General features: G+C 33.7%; 1 protein-coding gene across 2 annotated transcripts; it reads left to right on the forward strand.

Moving 5' to 3' along the window:
* Window positions 1-292: 292 nt before the first annotated feature.
* LOC18111030 (uncharacterized) lies at window positions 293-2,709 on the forward strand. Of its 2 annotated transcripts, none has more exons than XM_024606717.2 (7): window positions 293-555; window positions 663-698; window positions 781-834; window positions 913-966; window positions 2,008-2,061; window positions 2,141-2,212; window positions 2,332-2,709. In XM_024606717.2, exons 1-7 carry the CDS (start codon window positions 511-513, stop codon window positions 2,434-2,436), a joined length of 420 nt encoding a protein of 139 aa, XP_024462485.1. In that variant the 5' UTR covers window positions 293-510; the 3' UTR covers window positions 2,437-2,709. The 2 variants fall into 2 exon arrangements, with proteins under 2 accessions (XP_024462485.1, XP_024462484.1); XM_024606716.2 differs by having other exon boundaries at window positions 294-555; window positions 660-698.
* The last annotated feature ends 9,052 nt before the right edge of the window (window positions 2,710-11,761 follow it).

Below are 11,761 nucleotides of genomic sequence, written 5' to 3' on the forward strand. Positions count from 1 at the left end.
ATCTTTATCTAAAAATTTAAATTATTAAATAAAATCTCAAAATATAATTATATTATTCTATAAAACCTACAAACCAATAAAAACTATAGTCTTTTCCTTAGTTAATCACAGTAAAAAAAGTCCACTCCTTGCTATAATTATTAAACTTGTATCAACATGCCCAACCTATACCTTGAGTTTTGAGCCATTTCATAAGCTGTACCGGTTTAATAACTTTGCTCCGTACTTGAGTTGATTTTCAATTGTTTTGCCCGCTCAAACACATACAAAAAGAATCAAAATTTGTTTTTTTCACGTGTAGTCAGAAACCCCAACCGACAACACACACAATCATTTCCACTGTAGCACTCCACTCCACTCCACTCCGCCCCGCTCCCTCTTCATTTTATTAAAAACCTCAAACTAAACAAAACAAACGAAAAACATTGTAAAAAATAATAAATCTCCTACAAACTTGTTTTTAAAACACACAAAAATTCCGATTCTTCGATACTTAAACAAATCCAATCAATGGCCAACTCCGATTCTTCCACTGCTACACTTCCTATCGCTCCTGTACACACCACACAACTTCTCTCTCCTCTCTCTCTCTGTCTCCGATTTGATGTCGTGTTTGTGTTTTTTTGTTTGCGAAGCCTAATAATTTTTTTTTTTGGCAGAAGAAAGAAAACACAGTTCCGATTGGTTCAAAGATCGCTGTATGTTTCCTCTTGTCTATATTTCATTCTAACATTTTGCTGCCTACACTGTTGTAAATGCCCACATTTTTTTTATTATTAGGAATTAAATGAATCCAGGAGTGATCTTCTTAACAGAATCCAAGGCTTAAAGCAGGTTAATTTTCTTCTTTTCTTTTTTACATATTTTCTTGTATTTTCTTTTCTCCAGTTTTTTATTTTATTTTTGTAACAGGATTTGCAAAGTTGGAGATCGAAGCTGGACACTCAAGTCAAAATCCATCGTGATGTAAGTCATTTTTATTTATTCACTCTGCAATTTTGTCCCAAGTAATAGAACGGCAGAGACACACACTTTTACATGTGTGTTGATAATGCGGGTGAAACTGCTTTTTCTACGTGGTTTTGGTTAGATGTTTTTGATTTAAGGATGTCGAATCCATCTAAAAATACCAAAAAAGACACCTATTTGATGCTTTTTCAGATGAAAATCACTTTGAAAGCACATCCAAACCGCAATGCCCAAGGGGTGTTTGTCATTTTTTTTCCTCCCTTTCTTGCCGAATTAGATAGAAAAAAAATTGCTTAGATTTTGGTGGAACTAAAACAATAAAATCTTGGAGATAGAGAATGTGCTTGGAAGATTTTGTGTGAATCATCTGGGAAATGTTGATGTGGCAACAGAATAAGTGCCAAGGCGGCTTGCAGCAAGCAATGTTACCCTGCAATTTTTTAAGGACAACATGCAGTTTGCTCAATTTAGCACTGTGTTAACAGATCATTAGTCCATGCCGTGTTTTGGCATTCAATCGTTGTTCGAGTCTCTTGTTCTTTTTTTTTATCTCTAGAATGGAATTTGTAGATTAAAGAAATGTCTTTTAGTAGTGCATGTATTTCAACTCCAACCCTTACATCTGACCTGAGTGTTCCAAGCATACAGGAAAAGTAATAAAGTGCAAGGAATGTCAAAATATGCCCCACAACGTTTCTAGGAATGAACCGGAAAACATATCATAATTTGTGGTAATTGTTAGTCTGAAATTTTATACTAAATTTTATAATTGAAAACACACAATTTTTCCATGTTTGCTTTAGCCTCCCTACCTTCACGTGGTTTTACAAATTTGACTAGATGAATATTTTAGTTGAAGCATTTTACTGATTACATGTATGTCATGCTGTAAATTAATTCACGTGAAAATGAATTCTATATCTCTGTCCAATAGTGGCTCGCTTATGAGCACCCTTAGTAGTTTATCTAATTAGATGGTATGAGATGCAATTCAGTTGAATTCAAGACTCTAATGCAAATCTTTCTTGCTTCATTCAGGAGTTATCGGAATTGAAGAAGTCATTGAATGTTGAGGTCGATCAACTTCGTAAGGTAACTGCTGCCTAAGCAATACTGATGCTGTTTTCTCTGGTTATTATTTTTTCTTAACATCTGTCTGAATCAAAATCAGGAATTTCAAGAACTGAAGAACACACTGCAGCAGCAACAAGAAGATGTTACAGCCAGCCTACGGAATTTAGGGGTAAAGGTTTCTTGAAAATTTTCTTCATGTGACTTGTGCATATGATTTGTTGGCTAACTTGGAAGATGCTTTTAGAAATAAATATAAGCCCGTGGTTGATGATTAATGAACTTTTGCAGCTTCAAGACAGCACAGGTGATGCTAAAGAGGCTCAAGAACCCATGCTTGATGTAGAAGACCAGGAAGTACACGCTTCAGTTGAAGAGGTTATTGAGATGAGATGAAAACTAGGATGTTTTGTTATGGAGCGAGTATTTCTTGTACTTTAGCTCTACTGGAGATGAGAGTATCAATCAATTTACATTCCTGGCGCTTTCTCTGGTGGCTTGGAGTCAAACTCTGCAACTACGTACTTAGCTTTCCAGTACAAGGCAAAAACTTTTTTCTGAAATATATGTTAATTGGCATTTGCATATTTTTTTTTAAAGCACCGTTCTCCATATATTTGAATATTTATCGTCTAGTGGAAGCCCAGTATAAAGTACATTATTTAGACATCTCTTTCTTTGTTTTTTTTTTTTTTTTAACGTGTGTGCTGGAACTTTTATAGATTGTTTGGTATTGTGGTTCTTATGACTTTGAAGTGCTTTATAAAATGTTTTTTTTTTGTTTGAAAAAAAAATTAAATTGATACCTTTTTATATGTTTTTGGGATAAAATGTATTCTGAGAACACACTACACTTTCAACAACTTGGGCGATAAGATTGCCTATTGACGTTCACCTCCCTGTTCATGTGTTGGCTCATAGTTTTCTTCTCCGTTCTCTCTTGGATTGGCATTGCAGTAGTGTTTGAGTCCCCACATAAAGCTTTATGTTTGTGGAAATTTCTTTGATATGGCTGGTAAGGGACTAGTCAGGCAATTGGTTTTTACCATCTAGTAGGTTTATTATGGCTATTTTGTGTCCATGATCTGTGGAGACACGGGAAAATGAGGCCATCACAGAGGATACTTTGAGTGCTGACTGCAATCATAAATTCACAGGTCCCTTTAATCCCTCTTTAATAATTGCCATTGATATGCATACCCTAATTGCTATAATACTCGTATATTTGGCTTTGGATAAGGAAATTAAATTAGGATGAATATCATTTGCTTCTTTAAAAGGGACGCTCTTGAGATCATCTTTTCTATTCTTTTCTTAAGAAATTTAAATTTCAACCGTTTGTTTCATTGTTATTTGCTTGAAGAATAAAGAAGCATCTTCACAGACACTTTGTTTAACAAGAGATGTAATTTATGCACCACTTTCTTGATTATATGATAATACTGAAAGTAGCCCATCTCTGTTAGGCAACATTTTGTATATGTTGGTGTGATTTTATGATAGCAGTTTACAACTCTACAGGAAATATAATTGAACTTATGTTAATTTGAAGGGAGTTTAAATACAAAGAATAACAACATAACAACTGATTCAATGGCTAGTGAACCTTCACCATTAATAGTCATTCTCATAATTAATGATTATCCATCTCATCATTCTCATGTTTCCAAGAATATTGTTTACTGAAGAGAAAGACATGAGGTACTTGTCTGTAACCAAGGATGTCTAAGAAGTTGTAACTTTCCTAGCTGTGGTGTTGCTGTTTTGAAGATGAGGATGATAACGAACCTCTTTAAATTTCTCCCATCGGCCATTATAGTGTCTTATTATGGCTTTCGAATACTAGTAGAGCCTGCATTCTTGCTGCCTCTCGTTTTCTCCTCACTGGTGTAAAGATCATTAAAAAGTTTGTGATGTTTATTAACTATTGTGACCCAATCGTATGGAACATTGTATTGGAAGGAATTAATTGTGCGCTGTTGGGTTAATAATAATGATCTTAAGGGATAAAAACATTTTTACAGCTACGAGGGAAATTTGATTAAGGGAGTAACAACCTATAGTATATTAACCTACGAAACTAAAAGAACCAAGTTTCCTTGTAATGTGTTTCTATTTAAATGAACAATAAGCAACTTAATTTTGTGTCGCGGCTACTACTGGTGGGCCAAGCGCTCAACCCACAAGCGGAGCCATGAAAAGTTTTTAGGGGTAAGATTAGAAAAATCTTTGGAGGGGGCAAAACTTAAAATTTTAATAGTTTTAGCTTGAAAATTTAAAATTATTCTTTTTATGGGGATATAATATTAATGTTTTTAGGTGCTTGGACCCCACCTCCAACCCTGGATGAGCTTAACCTTTTGCTCTCTTTTGTTATTTTTTTTCCTTTTTCTCTTATTTTTTACACTTTAAAAGTTTTTTTACCGATACGAGTCAAACAAGATTAGATTTGGATTTTGACATAAAATTTTCTACCGTCCAGTTTTTTGCTATTGAGCATAACTTCAAATCAAACCGTTGGATCGAGTTTACCAGAAGATTCTAGAGGCACTTTTTTATATTGAAATAAAATTTCAGGTGAATCGTAGTTCAAGAAAGATTTGTGATATAGGTCAGGACGACTGTAAAATTTTTGTTATTTACTTCCTTTTAATTTGTGGACTTTCTATTTGAGAAGGATCCTTTTTTTACAAGGATGTGACAGCTTGTTTTGAAAGTTTTCTGGTTCTACAAGGATCTTTAATGGACTAGAATATAATTCCCAACTGTGGCAAGGATTAATTAATGTTCTAAAATCCTTTTCTTATAAAAATTCTTTATTTATCCTAACTACACAAAGAAAGAAGGGTTGGTGGTATTTAATGACATATTGATTTCTAGGATCATTGGACAGAATTGTAGGCTATAAATAAACCTTATATCATATTTGTATTGTTTGATTTTCTTTTCTTCTCTTCTCTTCTCACAACAACATATGAGATTAACTTATGAGTTTTATTTTTATTATTTCAACTATAACCCAAGGCTTGTTTAGGCTTAATTAATATTTTTTTTTCCAGCTAGGATCCAAGGCTTGTTTAGATTAGGGTTTGAGCTTACTAGTAAAGGTTTTGAGTCAATTATTGTAAGCGAGTCAATTTAGTCCATAAAGGTTGACATGTGAAAACACATTAGGGTTAATATTTCTTAGAACTATTTAAACACATGTAAACCTAAATTTCAGCACATTTGATGAATAATACTTCTAAACTTTTCAGTTTAACATGTGAAAGAGTTTCTTGCATTCTTTGGTTCTTGAATGAACTGAATTTAACTTATTGAAGATTAATTGACTTCGTGGTGTCATTCGACTTCATTCCAATAGTGTTGGTGTCTTGGGGCCTATTTTCATTGTGTCACACTCTTATCAGACATCTTTCAACTTTTCAGGTTCAGATCACAATTTTGATTATGAGTTGCATAACTGATCACAAGGTTCACATTAACTACAAAATTCATTTATTCTTCAAGTTCGACATGATTCTTAAATACTATTATAAATTTTTATTTAAATTTTAATAATTTGTTTCAATTGTTATGTATCCAATTTGAAAATAATAATACTAATAATACACTACTCATGAAAATTCGATTGGAATCGATGTATCCAATGTGAATATAATTTTATCATATTTATTATTTTTTAGTCTTCGATTACATAAAATATAGGCATCCTATTTTGATATTTTTTGTTAACTTGCTTTAACAATCATATATATATGCACACACTAACCGAAATAATAATTTTAGTTAAAAATATTAAGTTGACTAAGATAAACTAGAGATACGTTGATAGAAAAAATTATTTTCAAGAAAAAATTTCAAAACAACTGAATTTTCAGGGCTAATAACAAAGTCAAAAAATTTTGAGGCCCATATATATTTTTTTAATTTTAAAAAATTTGGGCTCCTCTGTAACTTAGCGCGAGCATACAACAAAATAAACAAATTAATCCTTTAAGCATATGATGTAAAATACATGTAATATTATTATTACTATCCAATTTACAACAACAACAACAACAACAACAACAACAACAACAAAAAATAAATAAGATAAGTGCAAGAAATTACACCTGAACACAAGCCTAAAGAGAAATGTTTGAGCCCAATGATGAAAAACCAGAATGCCAAGTGAAGTTGATAGGCTAAAATAGCAATCCAAGGTTTTAATTGACAGAACCCATTAGTAAAAATGTTTGTTTTGGTGTTTACAGACTCAATTAGAATTTTTAAAAGTTTAGTTATTTAATTGAGGGTTTAATCACAAGGAAAATTAACTTTTTGAAGTCAATTTTAAGGTCAATTGAAAGAATTGAAGTTTAAATACTCAATTGAAAGCTTGGAAAGTTTAAATTAGCCAAATCAGGGGCTTAATTGCATAAAATTCAAAGTCTGGTGATCAAATAAGGGCTTAATTGAACTTTCTGTGAACCAAGAATCAATTTGCAAGATGCGTGGGACTTGAGGGACTGGAATCAGGAGAAATCAGGGGTTAAATCGAAAAAATTGAAAGTTTAGTGGTTATTTACAGGCGTAATCGAACAAATCAGAAACCAAGAACCAACTTGTAAAGACGCTCGAAATTGGTAGTGACAAATGAAGTTGATAGGAACACAATTGCATGAAATTAGAAAGAAAGAGGGAAATTAAAGATAAAATAGAACGAAATCAGAAGATAAGGAATCGAATTGAACTTTGGTAGATCCCAAATAAATAAAAAAACCTTAATCTATAGGAATTAGTCAAAATGGCGTCATTCAAGGTATTGTGCTTTCATATGACTAAAAGTGACGTTTCCGACCACCCAAAGGCTGAAACCACCACCTTTCGACCAAGAAACACCCCCTCTACAACCCCATGTATTTAACATCAAACGTTTATGTCCCATTTTCTCCATGGATCTCTAGAACATCTTGTCCCTAGTCAGTGAAGACAATAGTTTCAGACATTACGTTGTTTGGGTGGACACTTTCAAACATTCGAATGTGGAGTTACAGACCTCCAAATCAAGCAAGAATAGGTCTAATCGAAAGGCATGCACCCCTCTACCAAGTCTAGGTGGTCTCATGCGACGTTGACATCGGAGATGCTCCGAGGAGATCTTGAAAATGGCCGACCTAGTCAGCCTTAACAAGAACACTTATTTGTAGAAGAATGTTCAACGTTTTCATTTGCTCCCACTTAAAAGCCTTCAGAAGGATTAAATCAAGGGTTTAAAACCTTTTTCTTTGGATCCAAGGGTAGAAAACACATCACCTTAGTCCCCAAACACCCTACAAAACCACCTACACCCAAAACCAACAGCTTCATGGCAAAACCAGCTAGGTTTTAGTCTATTGGAACCCTAGCCAACCCATCTAGAAGACCTAAATGTGCCTATAAAAGAAGGGGTTGAAGAACAGAAAAGGAGGAGAAAACATAGAAAAACATAGGAAAAAAGGGAAAGGAAAAGAAAAGAAGAAGAGAGAAGAACAAAGAAACTTAGGCTAAGGGGTAAGGGTCCTATCCAGAAAGTTTTTAAAGCTTCAGCTTTGGTCTAGGGAGGTGTGAAAACAAAAAGAAAGGCAAGAAACGCCAATAATCAATTCAAATTCGGATTTTCAGAGCTAAGAAGGTATACATATTCAAACCTTGAAAGTGGAGTCCATGAGGCTTACTAAATCCTTCTTTCATGTTCAATATGAAGTCTTGAATGCCTTGATATGCTCTTAATTGTTTTTCTATCATTTTATTGCATGAAACCTTGGTTTAATGGCTGTTAAAGGTGGCAATAAATGGGTAGGGGCACTTTTTGTTAATGAAAGGATAGTCCTTGCTTCTAGGTAGTTGGTCTGACCTTTTAAAGTATAAATGGTCAGATTTTAAAGCTCATTCCGCTAAAGATGGTTGTTGTTTTGAGTTGGTAGCTTTTTAGATTGAAAGTCAATGCGCTTTTTGAGTTTTTGTGTTGTTCGTTGTCCATAATCATGTTCCTCACCAATAGTATGGTTTGTGGGGATAAGGAGAACACGCTTTAGAGGCCAAAAGGGGCCATTCTAGGCGCATTTTATTCTTTGAGGTTTCTGGGCAGTCGTTTTTTGGGTTTTAGGCAAATTCATCCGTTGAATCTTGCCTTAGGTGCTAGTTTAAGGGCTTGTTTGGTTTAGTATCTAGTTCAAATAGGTTCGTCCATCATCTTTGATAAGTAATCTAGGAATTTTTCGCATCAGTAACAGGTTTTAATAGATTTAAATCCTAAGGTTTCTGTTTCAAACCAAAACCCATTTTAGCAAAATTGTGTGATTTTGTTGATCATTAAAAGAAATGAACCCTTGATTCTTGATCCGTGGAGGATTACGAACAAAAACATCCCTTCCTTTGTTCGGAATCTGCTCTGGATTCAGAATTACGTTTTGTTAGGAGAGGAAGAACATTCATCTGTTTTGTTGTCTTTTTTCAGTTTTGATTGAAAATTTTTCAAGTTTTCATGTTTTTTCCATTTTTGATATGTTTCTGATGCGATCCTCTTAAACACGCGATCAAGTAACCCACATGCAAAGATACCAATTCCTGAAAATCCAAGTAGACCAAGTTTGATATGAGTGTGACACGAAGATAACTCGTATCTAGGAACCAACACTATTGTAAATGAAAACCCCAACCCAATAAATATTGATTCACGAATGAGAAGTATAAGGATGATGCCACAAAATTAGTTGTTTTTCGATAAGTCATCAACTCACAGAAAGGTGCAACAAAGAAGTTTTTATTAATCTCAATTTCATAGCCCCCCACACGTACGATTATGATGTTATTTATACTAGCTCTAAATTGAAATAAACCCTAATGGACTCCCCTTATGTGGATTTATATGAGGCTCACTTACAATTGATCCAAATAAGTAATAATAAACCAAAGACTAAGAAGACAATAATAAAAACAATAAAAATTCAAAATTAATATCCTAGATATGCTAGAATTAGATTTGCCACCCTTAAGAAGTTCCAAATAAACTAAAAAATCTGATTTAAATGTGGAATTAATTCTGAAATCTTCTTGCCTTGTTGTGCTTGGTTTCCTTATTTTGCATGGACAATTAATGAAGAAAATCTCTCTTTTTTATACGTGTTAATTCAGTTTTCTTCCTAGACTAGGAGAATCATTAATTGGGCTCTTCTTGAGCTTGGATTAAATGAATTAGAGGTTGTTCATACTCCCTAGGCGTTCCAACTTCCTCTAGACCCATGTTGCTCCATATGTTTTGAACAAGCCCATTCAATGACTCTTTAATCTTCTTTATCCTAGCTCTTGTAATTGGCTTACTTGGCATCTCCAATGGATCTTTGGCATGATTAAGCTTGGTGTTAGACTGATCCTCATCATTTTTTATTCTATTTTCTTTTCTTCGATTTGTTTTTTAGTTAACCCGATTAAGTCAACCCTATTGGGTCAACCCCAACCGAGTCAACCTGACCGTTTCAACTCGGTAGAGTTTGCCCAACCGGATTAACCCGATCGAAATAATATAAAAAAGGATAAAAATGATAAAAAAAAAAAAACAAAAATCATTAAATCAACTTTTGCTTTTATTTTGTTTAGTTTTTTTAGGTTTTAGTATTTTTGTTTTCAAGAAAACTACAAATTAAAAAAAATGTTTTTTTTGTGTGTTGCATTTGGCTAAATCTCTTAAAAATACAAAAAATCTTATTGTTTAGTATTTTCATACGAAAAGAAAATTATATATGTTTTGGCATGTATTTTATGATTTACTAATTAATTTATTAAATCAATGAGAATTTGATCAATATTTTAATAAATCACCCCTTTTTTTAATTCATGAGAATTAATGGTTAAAAATCATGGTATAAAATGTTGAACTTACAAGTGAGGTTGACATTTGAAATGTTAGGAGTTGACTAGAAAATTCTCAAAGCTTTCGTAAATATTCACCAATTTTAATTGAGAGTATTTTTTCACTGTAATACACAAATTACGAAGATCTATTTTTTTCTAAGAATTTATTTGAATACACGAGTTTATAATAAATTCTTAACACCAGATTTATTTATACGAGTAAGTCTCAATTCTAAACCTCTAAACCACATGAAGGAACTTACCTCAGGTAGGGTGTGTTAGGGTGCTAATACCTTCACTAGCCACAACCAGTCCCTTACCATCGAATCTTTGATAAGACCAATACTCCCAGGTTCCCTAGCGACCTTGAACCAAACAACTAGGCAGCGACTCCTTCGGACCCTACTCTCCTTTAACACATGTGCGACATAATGACGACTCCACTAGGGATGTGTTGTTTTTTACAGTATTGGATTGAGCTTTGTATTTTATGTGGTCTGTGTATATGCAACGTATTTAAATTCCCATGTTTTGTTTTGCTTGCCTCATTTTATTTACGCTTAGCATACTTTAGCCTGCTCATGCATATATATTAAATGTAAAAACACATATTTTCATACATCTTTTACTGCTCGGGGATATATGTGAAAACTTCAAGTTAGGTGGGAGAGTAACGACTTATCCTATGACTTTCAGTTAAGATTTAAGTTCGCGAAACCATCCAACTCTTTGTTAAGTGCTTGGATTAGTAGTGATTGGTATACGGGTCATCCCACTATCTACTGAGCCCTCATATTGCCTTCACGAGGGTGATCACTAGGATAACAAGAAACCTTTTAGAGACTAGATAGTGCTTATTCTTATCTCATGTAAAGGAACTAGAACCTACCCCTAGAATGTATGGCCTTGAATAAAAATTGTGGCATTAAGACATACTTGACCCTGAGCATCTCACATTGTAGGATTTCGGACTGATAGCGTGACCATCATTAAGAAAACAATTTCTATCGATTACAAGTTGGAATCTAAATCCTTGCAGTTGTTAGAAGGGGATTGCTTGAGACTAGATGCCAGCAAGTTGCCACCCATCAAGAACGTGAGCAACTCAGGAAAAGACTTGAAAAAGCTCCTCTCACATGTGAAAAGCATCTGTGTATGATACGATCCAAGAAAGATCATATTCAGATTTTGTAGTAAAGTTTCCTACTGTCCAGTTTTCCTCTTTTAAGCATAACTGAAAATCCAACTGTTGGATCGAGCTAAACGTTTACCTGAAGATCCCGGAGGTATTAGTCTATATTGGGGTAAAGTTTCAGATGAATCAAAGTTTGGGAATGACTTGCGATATAGGTCAGAACATGTTGTACAAGTTTTGTTATTTACTTTGTTTTAACTTGTGGACTTCCTATTTGGCAAGTATCATTTTCCAACAAGGATGTGAGAGCTTGTTTTGGTAATTTCCTAGTTCCACAAGGATATTTAATGAGCTGCAATATAATCTCCATGTGTGGCAAGGATTCATTAATGTTTCATAATCCTTTTCTTATAAGGATTCCTTATTCATCCTAACTACATAAGGAAAGAAGGGCTAGAGGCATTTAATGATAGATTAGTTATTTTTATTATTTTCTTTCATGTTTAGGCTTAGTTAATAATTTGTTTTTTAGCTAGGATCCAAGGCTTGTTTGGATCAGGTTATGAGCTTTTTAGTTTAGGGTTTTTGGGTAGGTTTTGTATGTGGATTAGTTTAGCCCACAAGGGTAGATCCATTAGGGTTAATTTTTCAAGAACTATTTAAACTCATGCAACCAAAATTTCTATAGCCATTGATGAATATTACTTCTGA

Source organism: Populus trichocarpa, chromosome 8 (genome assembly GCF_000002775.5).
Source record: "Populus trichocarpa isolate Nisqually-1 chromosome 8, P.trichocarpa_v4.1, whole genome shotgun sequence".
Lineage (NCBI taxonomy): Eukaryota > Viridiplantae > Streptophyta > Magnoliopsida > Malpighiales > Salicaceae > Populus > Populus trichocarpa.

Coding starts and splice junctions, on each gene's coding strand:
- LOC18111030 (XM_024606716.2), top strand. CDS start 511: ATGGCCAACTCCGATTCTTCCACTGCTACACTTCCTATCGCTCCT. Junction 835..912: donor GAATCCAAGGCTTAAAGCAG/GTTAATTTTCTT, acceptor TTTTTGTAACAG/GATTTGCAAAGTTGGAGATC. Junction 967..2,007: donor AAGTCAAAATCCATCGTGAT/GTAAGTCATTTT, acceptor TGCTTCATTCAG/GAGTTATCGGAATTGAAGAA.